General features: G+C 53.8%; 1 protein-coding gene across 7 annotated transcripts in view; it reads left to right on the top strand.

Annotated features, from left to right (window-relative positions):
* LOC122154035 (SLIT-ROBO Rho GTPase-activating protein 3-like) overlaps positions 1-13,455 on the top strand; it is a 62,256-nt gene that overhangs the window by 29,864 nt on the left and 18,937 nt on the right. For 4 of the 7 annotated variants that reach the window (XM_042799480.1, XM_042799482.1, XM_042799483.1 and 1 more), the window contains 6 exons: positions 4,212-4,433; positions 4,929-5,030; positions 5,286-5,483; positions 6,768-6,852; positions 9,269-9,296; positions 12,423-12,525. In XM_042799480.1, coding sequence (XP_042655414.1) covers positions 4,212-4,433; positions 4,929-5,030; positions 5,286-5,483; positions 6,768-6,852; positions 9,269-9,296; positions 12,423-12,525 — 738 coding nt within the window. The remainder of the gene's footprint in view (positions 1-4,211; positions 4,434-4,928; positions 5,031-5,285; positions 5,484-6,767; positions 6,853-9,268; positions 9,297-12,422; positions 12,526-13,455) is intronic. The other 3 variants (XM_042799481.1, XM_042799487.1, XM_042799485.1) reach the window with 1 other exon arrangement.

Here is a 13,455-nt window from a genome sequence, read left to right as displayed (position 1 = left end):
CGCGCGCTTTCTAGGGCTGCCCCCGCTTCCCAGGGGTGAGTGCTCCCATCGCCGCACCTCAGCGTCCCCGGCAGCCGGCTCCTGCCCAGCGTCAGACCTGCTGGGGAATATCAGGAGTAATAATCATCAAAGGGAGGCAGCCCTCACGTTTATTTGCTCCTTCCCATCCTTTCTGAGCAACTCTTTGTGGTTGCTGATCCATCTCAGCCCTTTCTGCCTTCTCCTGGTGTGGTTTAATTTCCTTTGCTGCCCGGATCCATCCTAGAGTGTGCAGAGCCCATTTGTCGTTGCTTTTTTATGAGCTTTTCTCATACCTTGGCTGGAATACCTTTTGTAACAGAGTTTGTTTCAGTGCTGTTTTGCTTTGAGGAACGTGCAGTGACTTCCAGCTGCAGAGGTGTGACCGTTTTGTTTTCTCCGTATTTAATACTTAGCAAATAAATGTTCTCCAAAAAACTGAATGAGAGCAGAAGGAGTCTGTATTCTCTTTGAACATTCCTCCTAAGATCTGAAGATACTTTCAGGTACGCGTTAGGCTCTCACGTAGTACCCAGCATTGCCATGGCCAAGTGCAAATGTTATCCTGGTAAAACATTATTTCATGCCTTGTGACAGACACATCAAATATCTTTTAGCTATTTAACCAGCGAGGAAATGAGATGCACGCGTCAGCAGCTGGGGAAGCGTTTCATTCTCTCAAGCCCAGTACGGTCGCGGCCCCGGCTGTGTAAAACCCCTCAGCATTTCTGCAGAGCTTCATCGTTTTGTGTTAAACCCCACCGGGTCCCTGCAGACCCTCCAGCCGCCGCTGCCTCTCGTGGAGACGGCGGCTGCCCCGCGGGGCCGGGTGCTTCGGGCTCCCGCTGGCTGTTGCTTTGTTCCGAGAAGCGTGCCTCGTGCCCCGGTGCTGGTGCAGTTCGGTGGCACGGGTTGCTCCCCGGCCCTTCAGGCCACCCCAGCCCTGCTTCTTGCACGGGCTCACCCTCGGCCCCCGCGGGCGAGTCCTGGGGAGGAGCTGGCTCTGCCGTGGCTGCCTGACGACGGCCGCCCGAGGGAACACGTTGGGATGCTCCTGCTGGGATGGAGACTGGCTGGCTTTCCTCCTGGCTTCGGGCGAACCTTTTCGTGCCTCTCTGTGCCCACTCCTGCGTCTAAAACGGCGTTACTGGCGCTGGGGTTAATGGCCAGCGGAGGTCTGCAGCCCCCGGCCCCTCCTCGGGTGCAGCTCTGCAGTGGGACACACACACACACACATTTGGAGCGTTTGGGCCAAAACCAGCTTGCCTGAGCTCCAGGGTGTCTGTCGGGTTTATTTCTCAAGTTGAACACTGTAATATTTCCACCCATGCCAGGGGTGTTACCAGACTTAATGAATTAATATACAGAGAGCTTAGAGGTCTTCAGATGAAAGGCACTGAAGAAGGGCTAAGGATTATTATTTGCGGCTCTAATTTCTTTTCCATCAAAGGGATGAGAGGGGTGAGAAAATGCCATTTGTTCTGGAGCTTGGGAGCAGGAGTTTGAAGTCTTTCTTTTCTTTCTTTTTCTTTTCCCCTCCCCTTTGTGTGTTTCTCTGGGAATTTTGTGGAAGTCCCTGCTCTGTCTTTTCTTCTCTGGGCACCGGCGTGTGAAGCAGCCGGCGCAGCGCTAATCACCAGAGGCTTCAAGGGCCGAAATATGTCAGGAAAGCGCCTGCCCTGGTTTTCAGTTGCAACTGATTTCTGGGCATTGCAAATAACTGCTAGCTTCAGCGCGAATTCAGCATCAAAGTCAAGGGAAGATTTCACACGGAATTTTTTCTCAAAAGCATCTGGCAATACCCCGAGCTCTGTCTCCACGGATTCTGTGGCATTCAGCGATTTTCCTTTGTAATAGCTCAGTTTTGTATACTTCGGGAATTCCCACCCTTGATCGGTGGCAGATATTTTCTCCTGGTATGATTTTTTGTAATCGAGTAGCAATAATTCCCAAGGGGGTGGGGGAGCAGCAGCGAGGGGATGGAAGGCGCGCTGGGAAACGTGCACAATCCTGTTTTCAGGGCGCAGAGCTGCGGCGCCCGAGCCGAGCGGGTCGTGGGGGCTCGTGGTCCGAGCACTGAGCTCGCCTCTCGTGGCCGTGAGCGGCCGGGGGGTGCTCAGGGTGCGCCCGGGCACAGCGGCGAAGGGCAGGGCAGCTGCATCGCCCCGCTCCTCCGCTCCTGTGAGCAGCCCCGGGGCGGTCGGACAGGCGTGATTGCTAAAAGTCTCTCGTGGGAGAGGCTCGCGGTGCTAGAACGAGGTTTCGCCCTGCCCCAAGTGGTGAACAGAAGTTTGCCCTGATTCCTTGGTTTTTGTGTTGCTCGCTGATTCGTGAAGGCAGAGCTATATTACTCCTTAACTGCCCCTGTTTTCAACTAATAAGATTGGAAGCTAAATAGGAGCAGGATAAATGGTGGATTATGACCATCCAACACTTCCTGCAAAAATCCCAATTATTGCATGTGTGGTTTTAACAGCTTTAAAAGACTAGGTGGGGAGGGGCAGGCTGTGCTCGTGTACCTGCAAGTGGGAATCAGCCAGTTACGGTTTTACTGCTGCTTTTAGCACAGGCTCAGCCAAACACAGCTCTGCGTGTGACTTGATCTGAGGTGAGGGTTGTCTCTTCAGACCAGCAGAAAGCATGAGATATCTCCTTTGGAGCTGCTTGTGGCACCAGCTGAGTTTTCACATTTCCCTTGGAGTTTATCAGTACTAATACACTTTTTTGTGCCTTTCTGCATCGGGTCAGTAATGCCTGTGGGTGCGTAAAGCCGGAGAAGGTGCCACTGAAATGCCAGCTCCCCACAGGGGGTTCTGCTGCTGCCGAAAAGCTAGCTTCGTTTGGGGTCATTGAGATTACGCTAGCAATCTTCTCTTGCCTGTAGCTTTGTGTGCCGTTCTGGTGCTCTTGGCAGTGGTTTTGGCGGGGCTGCATTGGGGTTGAAGCCAGCTCGCCACATGCCTGTGCTGTGCCGGGGTGGTTTTGGTTACAGCTCACACAGGGAGGACTTCCGACTCGTTCCTTAACGCGTGGCAGCAAAGCATCTTAACTTCTGTAATACAGGTTGTCCCGTGGTACTTTTCATGTAATCGGGGTGACTTGCTGGCAACGGTTAGTTTGGTGCTACGAGCTATAGGAGGTGTTTCTCACGGGGTCCCTCTGTTTCTCGCACGGAGGTGTCCCTGTGAGCCCCGGGCCTGTCCCTGCAGGTCACGGTGCTTGTGTGCCGAGCTGCCCGAGCAGCTTCGTGCCGGGCGGGCAGCAGTGCCCGCGCTGTGCCGGGGGACGGGCACGTATGGTTATGAAACCCCTCGCAGAGGGGGAAGCCGCAGTTATCTGACCTTACATCTTCTACCAGGAACTCCAGCCCTCTCGCGTCCCAGAGATGGACGCGCTTTGGTTGTGGACTGCAGCCCTCCTGTGTCGCTGCGCTCTCCTTCCAGCCCCACGAGCGTGGCTCGGGCTGATGCGCTGCGCTCCTCCGCCTTCCAGCCTCCTCTCTGGCTTGCCTTTCCCCGCAGAACAAAATCTCTTGACCCCCACGTTTTGAGTGCTGCTTCAGTGCCCGTCCTTGCCCCCCACTTGCGGGGCGGAGCGGAGCCCTGTGTGGGTGGTGTCAGGGCTCCCGTTGGGGACGGGGAGGAGAGCTGCTAAGAGTTGCTTTTTGCTCAGCTGTGATTAAGCGTTCATAGCAGCAAATCCCTGTGCTGTAGCTATACTTAACATGCCAAACTCAATTATATTGAGAAGAGAGTTTAAAAACAGGCTTTTGTCTAATGTACAGTATTTTGGCAGCAATTAGCTCTGAGTTATATCATTTTCCCCAAGGTGAACATGCAGATGATCAGTTATGCATGAGAAGCTGCTCTGTCGTGAGAGAGAAGGCAGCTTCCTAGTGAGGATAAAAGGGTTTGCATGTACTGCAGGACACGTTTTTTGATGCCATCTTGCTTGAACGTCAGGGTCACTGTGCTGTCTGGCTGTTTGTTCCCTTATATTTGCCTCCTTCGGTCCTCTTTCCTTCTTGCCTTTTCATATGGTATTGCTGTATGCTGTTAAATACACCCCAGTACGACAGGGCTGGTGTTTCTCTGGGACACAGAGTGCTGTTCTGGGCATTTAATGGACACATGACCCTCCAGAGCAAGGGTGGGAGTGTCTGTGTGATGAGACCCTTCCTCGGTGTTTCTCAGTGCTGTGATCTGGGATTCCACGCCAGCCTTGCTCGGACCTTCAGGACGTACCTGTCTGCCGAGTACAACCTGGAAACCTCCCGCCACGAGGGCCTGGACATCATCGAGAACGCCGTGGACAACCTGGATGCACGGAGTGACAAGCACACCATCATGGACATGTGCAACCAGGTCTTCTGCCCTCCACTGAAGTTCGAGTTCCAGCCTCACATGGGGGACGAGGTAGCGTACTCGCCGGGGGGGCTGCAGAGGTGCCTCGCAGCCTGCCCTGGGCTGGCTTCCTCCTCTTAACCATCCCCGTTAAGTTATTTCTGACTCCTTACCCCTCGGTGCTGTTTTCACACACTGCTATTCGTGTTTCCTTTCTTAATGAGACACTCGGCTCCTTAGGGCTCCTCCTTTCAGTCTGCCTCTTGCTCCACATCTCTCCCAATTAGGAAGCCTGTGGCGTGATTGTCAGCTGAAGTGCCCAACAGATTTGTAAAGTGGAGCTTTGATTTACCTGCCGTAATTGGAAGACTTCAGAGTGCAGCTTTCAAATGCCGGGTGGAAAATGCTTTGTGCTGGCCCAGGTCCAGGGCACTGCTGATTAGCAAGTGGGTGATGTGGCCTCCCGGGAGGCTGTGAGGAGCTTCTGGGTGCTGGAGAGAATAACTTAGGGATTGAAACGTGTGTGTCTGGTGAGTGCCCGACCCTCTGAATGCTCTCCTGTCTCAGGTGTGTCAGGTCAGCGCCCAGCAGCCTGTGCAGACCGAGTTGCTGATGCGGTACCACCAGCTGCAGTCGCGACTAGCCACCCTCAAGATAGAGAATGAAGAGGTAAGAAGTCGCTCTGGGTCTCGTGTTTGGCCCTGCAGGCAGCGTTGCTCAGCCTTTAGCCCGTTGCACAGGGGGGTTCCCGGTGCGCTCGGGTGTGGAGCCCTTCCAGTGCCGGCGCTGAGAGCTCCCGCTGACTGCGGCTGGCGCAAGAGCAAGCCCGGCACTTGGGAGCTGCCCCCTGGCCGGTGGTTCTGGCTCCAGATGTGTCGCTTCCCCAGTCCGCTTCAAAACCACGCTGTCTTCTGTTTCTGATAGGTGCGAAAAACCCTGGATGCCACGATGCAGACTTTGCAGGACATGCTGACGGTGGAAGATTTTGACGTTTCAGACGCCTTCCAGCACAGTCGCTCCACTGAGTCGGTCAAATCAGCTGCGTCGGAGACCTACATGAGTAAAATAAACATCGCCAAGAGGAGAGCCAACCAGCAGGAGACCGAAATGTTCTATTTTACAGTGAGTCTCATGCCATACAGGACTCAAAGCATTAATTGCTAGGGCCGAGTCCCATTTTAAATGTTCATTAGTGAAGCGCAAGAACTAATTCAGTCTCTCTACGTACTTGTCTTCTGTCTGATCTGGGGTCGGAATGCATATCTCAGTGGCAGGGACTGACAAGCCAGTGTCTGCCTTGTTCGTCTTTTTGAAGGAACAACTGGAGCAACCAGTTGTGACCAAAACCCTACACAACTCGGGAGTGGCGGCTCAGGGCAGGGCAGCAGACACCAGCCAGCCTCGCGGCGTGTCACCCTTCCTGGAGGCCTTTACAATTTTGATCCATTTGCCAAACCTTCCTTTGCTGGCCTGCCCAGCTGAAATCTGCCCCGGGCCCGCGGTTGAGCCCAGCGGCCCCCGGCATCCCCCGCAGGGTGCTGGGGGGGGGCTGCGACGGCCGGGCTTGCCGGGGCAGCCGTGGTCGGGTGCCTCGCTCCCAGGCGGACCGAAGCTTCTCTGTTGTGGTGCTTGAAGTGTAAGGCATAAGCCGTCCATCCGCTCAGCAGAAGCAGCCCTCATTTAAGCATGGTTGGTAGGCTAAAGGTAATAGCACCTTGGGGTACGTTGCATATGCACAAAAAAGCTTCTGCTTTCTCTTAACAGTAGTATTATTCCAACTCCGGGGGCCAAACAACGGCAGTTTTCATTGTGAGTTGTGCTTGGGGTTTTTTTAATGCTTTTTGCAAGGATTTTCTCTCTCCCCTTCTCTGTCTTTATCTGTAAAACTGCTTGCTCTTGAGCGTTGCCGGGTGTCAGACGGTCTCACAGTGAAATGAGAAGTTGTACCACACAGTTAGTGTCACCCAGTGCCTAAAGCATCCGATGGTCCCTGGCCTGGGTCGGTCTCATGCACTGGGAGTTCTCGCTCTGCATCACTTGTCTGCACAAAGGCAAAGCTCCTGTCAGTGGAGGGAAAGCCTCTTTGATTTTCCAGGCTGTTCCCAGAGGCCTGACGAGAGCAAGCTTGCTTAGAACTCTCTTTGTTGGGAGCTCCTTGCGTTGCCAGGCAGCAGATGCAGCACCAAGGAGACCGGGCTAATAAGATCATCAGGACTGTGGCTGGAGCAGTGAGAAGTGATTAGACCGTGCTCAGCCCTGCGGCGTCTGACGTCTGGTTGGTTTGTCAGAGCCTGTCAGCCGTGCTGAGCCCCCTCCAGCAGCCCCCCGGGCAAAAGTGTACATCAGTTACGGACTATTCTTGCCAAGAGTCTTAACCCACCTCGTTCGGTTTATTTTTAATTCCAGAAATTCAAAGAGTATTTGAATGGCAGTAACCTTATCACGAAGCTCCAGGCCAAACACGACTTGCTGAAGCAGACTCTTGGAGAAGGTGAGTGGTGGGGTTAGGTCCGGGGAGGAACCTCCTGTCACACGAGATGACTTTAAACCTGGCGTCATCTTTCAGTCTTAGTGGCTGTCTGTGTGTGCCTGAGTGACTGAGTAGCTGCCTCTACTAAGTTTAACCAGTGACATGCAAAATCATTATTTCCTAGGAATATTACTCTTTTCCCACCTTTCTTGAGGGGGGCACATAGAGAAATTTGTTTGAATTTTACACTGTGTGCCAAAGTGCTGTGTTACTTCTTCAGTAAAGAGATTCCCACCCGCTCCAACCCTCTGCCTTTTTCCTTCCTCTACCCCTTCTTCCCCACTTAGCGCGGCCCTGAACACACGTGTTTCCTTGTCCTTGATGCTGTGCTTCTGTGTCACGGGTTTGCCAGCAGCCTTGCTGATTTAATAGGCCCCTTGCCCCCCTGGCCGTAGGTTTTTTTACTTGCTCTAAACCAGAACTGCAAAATCATCCTTGTTTTTAAAGCTAACTTTTGCGTAGCAGGCTTTTATTGCTCCAGATAACGTCACAAGTGGGGTTTAGAGCACATGCACACAAACAGGCTTCGTACAGCAGAGGGGCAGTGACTTCTGAGGGAGGCAGGAGCGAGCGGCTCCAGGTGGGATCCGCCACTGCTGGGGTAGTGATGTGCAGCCATGTCCCCGGCAGAAGATTTTAGCTCTTTTAAAGGGTTTTTAAAAATTGCATTATTTCCAGTGTAAAGGAGATGGAGATGAGTTAGTGTCCTGATTTTCCAACAGGAGAGACTATGTTTAAATCAAAATACACGAGTGGTCCATGGTCATCTTTTAACAATGCAAAAATTGGACTCCTCATCTCAGAGTGGAAAATAATAATAATGATGATGATGATGGTGATGATGATGATGATAATTATTATTATAATAATAACAACAATAATAATACTAGCAGCTTGCTTTTGGCTATTTTGCCAAACATTTTCTCTGCCAAATTTATTTAGCCCTAAAATCCAGCTGCCAGTTCGATCCTGTGGTATGTTCCACTCCGTGAACACCGAGCCAAGTCGAGGCACCAGCTGTAAGCAGCAGGAAGGCTGCAAGGGTAGGCGCACAGGGCTCCGTTAGCGTACTTCAGGAGTTTCGGCACCCCCTGTAGCCGCCCGAGCCCCTGGGCCCCTGCGCGGCGGGGCGGCCGGCTCCGCGGCAGCGTGGCAGGGCCGTGCGAGGCTCCGCGGGCTGGCTCCCAGCTGGGGCGCCGGCGGGGGCACGGAGCGGGCGCTTCGCTGAGATGGGACCCATCTGGGCTCTTCCCGAGACCACAGGCACGGGAGGGAGCTCCGGGTGTTCCATCCAGTCCTCGGGCTCCCCTGGATCGGGGCAAGAAGTGATGAACCGGGTGAAGATTAATTGGATCGCCACCCCGGTCTCTCACACGAGAGCCATACTAACGCCACGCTTAGGAGGAGGGATCCAGGGTCAGGTGTTTTAATTCTCTAGAGTTGTGCGAAAGCAGCCGTGGAAGATTTTCAAATGAAAACTTTCTGAATTTCTCTCGGGCCGTGGCATCATCCTGCTATGTAGGCGTTCAGCAAATATTTAGCCCAGAAATGCCAAATGCTGCGTTTCAGCGTGAGCTGATTCTCATTAGGAAGAAGTCTGGATTTGCAAAACACTTGTGTGGAATTCTTTTCTTTTTCAGTGAGGAATTGGCTGCAAGCTTGCTTTCCGCGGGTGCCAAGGGAGAGCAGGAAGGAGGCATGTGCAGCCAAATGCTTCCTTTTATGTGCCTTAAAAAAAGGAAGAATAAATCAGCTTTCCTGGCCTTGGGAGAGAGGCACAAACAGCATGTGCAGTTAGTTTAATTTTTTTCAGCGTATTGACAAATACTTGAAAAAATGAACAGATCTTATCAGTGGTGATACGCTGCTCTTTATATGAAATCCAAGCCCTAAAAATACGCGAAGGGAATGAGAATATTGACGGCCAGACCAGAGCCCGCCTGGTGGTGGTTAGATGGGCTGTTATCTCGCAGGACTGTGATGGGGCTGCCCCTTTCCTGCTTGGGTTTGGCCAGGCCCCAGCGAGTGCAAACGAGCACTAATGGCAGAGGACCTGCCGCACATCTGATCATTTACAAGATGGGCTTCACACTGCAAATAAGCCTTTGATATCAGTGGGGGTTGAAGGCGCTTTCCCTCTCTTGTGGCTGAGTCTTGGACTTCTGTCTTTTAGTGGTGGGGGCTTGGATAGCAAACAGCTCAGCATCTCCCCGCGCTGCGGGGCCCGCAGCCCATCCAGCTGCTTTTTGCCCAAAGCCGTTCACTCGGGGCCCGCAGAGCCGGCCGTGAGCGTGCGAGTGCCCGTGCGAATGTGCTTGAACGGTCGTTTGGTGGTGACTAATGTGGAGAGATGATGGAAGCTTGTGTTTCCTCCTAGGTGAAAGAGCCGAATGCGGAACGACCAGGTGAGCAGTTTCTTCCACTTCGTTTGGTTCTGGGGAGGGCTCGCTCTGGCAGGAGGGTGGCCGGGGGAAGGCTGGTTTGCTCTGTTACCAGCGCAGCTCGGCGGGGTTCGGATTTAACCATCTTCCAGCCGCCCTGTGCTGGCAGGCCGGGGGGGGCAGGCAACCCCAGGCTCCCCACATCACTGCCCTGCTTCTCAGCTGCATGGCCTGAAGTGGGTTAATTAGGGCGATGACAAACAGGCCCTTGGTTTTGCTGCAGTGTAATTTCTGGCTGTGAAGTGCCTGGGAGTGCTGTGTCAGCACGGTGCGGTGCCTTGTAGCGTAGCTGAGGTTGGGCTGTGTTCAGTGTCTGCCCGCTTCCTACCATCCCTGTTCCTTTGAGGACTTTGATACGTCCCCCAAAGCCTCTTCCAGCTCTGGCTTCTCTGCCTAGGAGTGCCGAACATGCCTGTATTCACAGATTTTCATCCCTCTACAGCAGGAGATAGTGGATGTGACAGGGAAGAGGCTTTGATCTGTGTCCAGTCCATAAAGCATCTCCACAGAGCGCTGGTGGCTTGCTAGGAGTGTGCTGGTTTTCTAACAGTAAGACGTGTGCCAGCAAAGCCTCCAAACATCTCCCCAGAACACGTACAACCTCTCTCTGTTATCTTTTTACAACCCTGTTTCAGTGTTTAATAAAACTTGCAATACCAGCAAAAAAAAAAAAAACCCAAACCCCAGCCCCATTCCATGTTAGAAATGCTGAAGCAGATGGCGAAGCCGGGGCTGCCTCTGCCGAGGGTGGCGGGGAGCTTCGCTCCTGTGCCTCGGCTGGAGGGGGCTGTGCTGCCCGCGCCGGGCAGAGGGCCCAGGGCTGGCACCCACGGGGGCTGCAGTGCCGGGCACCCAAGCGGCTGGGTAAAATATGGGGAGAATTTGCTCTTGAGTACTGTGTTTATCAGGAGTGGGTGCCCGCGGGGTGGTGGTGTCGCAGGCCAAAACAATCAAAGGAACGAATAACAGCCTCCTACACGAGGGATGATGGCACAGCTCCCTGCTGCTTCTGTTTGCTTTTGTTTCAGCAGTTGCTTTTACTTCACAAAGGAAAACAAACAAGAGACAATCTCGTCCTTGTGTGAGGCAGCGCAGAAAGTGTAGGCAGAGCAACCTTCCCGGCAGATGCAGCCGGAGGCCGGGCTGCCCCGGCATCCCCGGGGAGGGGAGCTTACGCGGCAGCAGACAGCGCTGGGTCTGCAGCTGAGAGTCGGGCGGGCGCTCGGATGGGCAGCAGTGGTTTCTGCTCCTCAGTTACCAGCTGAGGGAGTGGTTAGAAGCTATAGGAGGGTACAGTCAAATTGCTTAATGAAAGGCATCTGATTAAGACACCAGCATATCACAACCGTTGCATCGTAGCTCCGTGTAAATTGTACGTGTCCATTCGACTCTGCTCTGTGAGAACTTTTGCATGAAGGCTCCTAGCACTCCTTTTTGTTTGCAGTCATGATCTTTCCTCTACAGACATCAATACAGCCTGGAGGTAGAGGACAGATCAGAAATTGGTTAGAGTTTTTATGCTATTTTTCTCCCTTTTCTAGATCTAGGCACTTCAGTCTTAATGTCCTTCATTATCAGAAGAAGAAATCCAAATGTGAATAGCACTAATGAAAGCAGCCCTCCAAAGTCCCGATCCCTGCACTAAAATAAGTCACGTTTCCGTGGCCTTGTTTCCAGAGGCAATAGGTGTCCGTTACCCTTGCTGGAGGCAACGGGGCCTTCAAGGTCTGGTCCCCGTGGCTGATGAGGACCCTCGGTCACTAGCTAGTGGGGTAGGGGCACGCCACGTCCCAACACGCATGCCCACCTTTTCTGTTCTTGCAGACATGCTGGTGGGTTTGCTCATCTGTGTTGACTGGGCTCACCTTTCTGTTTGGTGGTTTGAACCTTGGGAACGCCTGCCAGAAAGATGCAAGACTGTTCGCATCCCTGTGAATGTCTCCCAAAAGAAGTTAGCTACAGGGAGGTGGAGGTGTTCCCACTTTCCTCTTTCTGGCCCTCTGTGAGCAGAATGAGATCCATTTAGGAATAAACAGGAATACCCCAGTGTTTTCCAGGGGTAGCTGTGGGTTGTTTTGGATATATCAAGGAATCGGTTGAACTTTCCAGTTGCTCTTTGTGCTTTTTCAGACTGGCAGAGTGCTGAACTGGAGGTAGGAGGCAGGTGTTAAAAGTCCTGCTGAGCACCATCGTCTTTGTTTTACTTCCAAAATATCATCCCTGGTACTAGCACAAACACTGAGCAGCAGTTTTGATATTTGGCTTCTCAGAGGGAGAAATGTATCTGCAGGTCGTGGCTACCAAAAGGCAGTTGTAACCAGCTGTGTTCAGCATCTTTATTACTTGTTGAAGGAAGCGAGTGCTGCATGAGGAGCATTCCCGATCACCCGTTGCTCGTTCAAGCCGTGGTGGTTGGTACGGTTACTGTCTTGATTCCTGGAGACCACTGCTCTTTACAGGAGGAACCAGGACTCTTCAGGAGACCTGTAGCAACAGCTGGTTAGATTGCTAGACGTGACTGCAGCTGAGGTTAGAGTCTGTCTGATAGGGAAATGCTGGAAGATTACGGGGATGGAAAGTAATGGGTAGGCTGGCTCATTGCTGTTATCTATTTCTATTATCAAGATTTAATTTGAATTTATTACCTAAAGGCTCCAGCTTTGACCTTGACTTGAAATTAGACGTGCAGCTCACAGTGAAGAGCTCTGATTTTGCTCGGGGCTGCCCACAGGTTCGCTCTGCCGCCCGTGCAGAGACCTGCCAGCAGCACCCGGGCGGCACTGGCCCCAAAATGAGTTAGCCAAGTTAGCGCTGGGGTAGCCTGCCGCGGGGTGCTGGGCAGGGCTTTGGGGTGAGCAGAGGGCACGTCCCCGGGCGCTGCGGAGCCGAGCTCTTTGCAGGTCCCCCGGCTCCCAGGGGATGCTGAAGCGTGAGCGGCTGCAGAGTGCGTGGAGCCGCGTGTCGAGTCCTCACAGAGGGATCGTTTTGTTTGATTTGTTCCTTATTCTCAGTCATAACCTTTGAGATCTCACCCTGTCATTGCATTTATGTTGGTGTTTTGTTGATTTATTTTGTTCCATTTTCTCCCAGGCCCCCATGTCTTCCCCCTAAGCCACAGAAAATGAGGAGACCTAGGCCTCTCTCAGTCTATAATCATAAACTCTTTAACGGCAATATGGAAACGTTCATTAAGGTACTCGCTGACTGACAGTAAGAGTTTATGAACGCTGTGAATGTAATGGTGGCTTTCCTGTCCTAACTGCTGGCTGCTTTCCTTCCTCGGCGGGGTCTCTTGTCCGCTGTGCACCCAGTTGACGTGGCCAGTGCGTGCTTTGCCTCGGTGACGATTTCTCTCCATAGCTGTCCTCGCCCCTCGTGCGCTCCCGGCGTTACCCGTCCCGTCCCCGCCTGCGTGCCCACGTCCCTCGTGGCCGGCGGCCATGCTGGCCGGCTGTGTGGCGCGGGGCCCTCTTGCCCATCCCGGGATCAGACAGCAAGCACAACCCACCCCAGCACCCTCAAAGGATCCCCTCCACCTTCACTTTTTCCACGCGTTTTTGGTGGTCGTCCTCCCCCGTGGCTGAGGAGGAAGATAAAGCAGCTCGTAAGCTCCCAGAAAGCGTCTCCCAGTTGTGAGGACTGGCAGCCCGGTATTGAAACCCCGTGCGTGTGGGCGGCTGTGTGGGAGGGCAGACGTGCTGTCCTCGTCCTTACACAAAACAGATCGATAGTACCCAGCCCCGCTGGCTCGTCTCGGTGCCAGCGGCTGGTGGGGGGTGGCTGCGGCCCCCTCGTACCGGTGGGCCAGCCTGTCCCCGCGGGCGGCCATTGCCTGGGGACGGGACGGGACGGGACGGGACGGGACGGGACGGGACGGGAGAGGAGAGGCGGCAGGTTGTGTGGCGGCTGCGGCGCCGCAGGCCGAGGCTGCTGACACGCAGCGCGCGGCCTTCACGGCCGGGGGCCGAAGGATTTTCTTCCTTTAGGCCGGGGCGAGCTCAGATGAGCTCGGTTCGTGCTAGTGCAGCCCCAACGGCAGGGGACGTTGGGCCCTGCTCATCCCGGGAAATTGCCCAGAAGGAGAGATTTGAGGAGAAAAACGGAGAGGCGTGGACATGGGATT

Source organism: Tyto alba, unplaced genomic scaffold (genome assembly GCF_018691265.1).
Source record: "Tyto alba isolate M040663 unplaced genomic scaffold, T.alba_DEE_v4.0 Super-Scaffold_3, whole genome shotgun sequence".
Taxonomy (NCBI): domain Eukaryota; kingdom Metazoa; phylum Chordata; class Aves; order Strigiformes; family Tytonidae; genus Tyto; species Tyto alba.
Note: the sequence above shows the minus strand (reverse complement) of the source record. Positions and strands in the feature narration are given on the sequence as shown.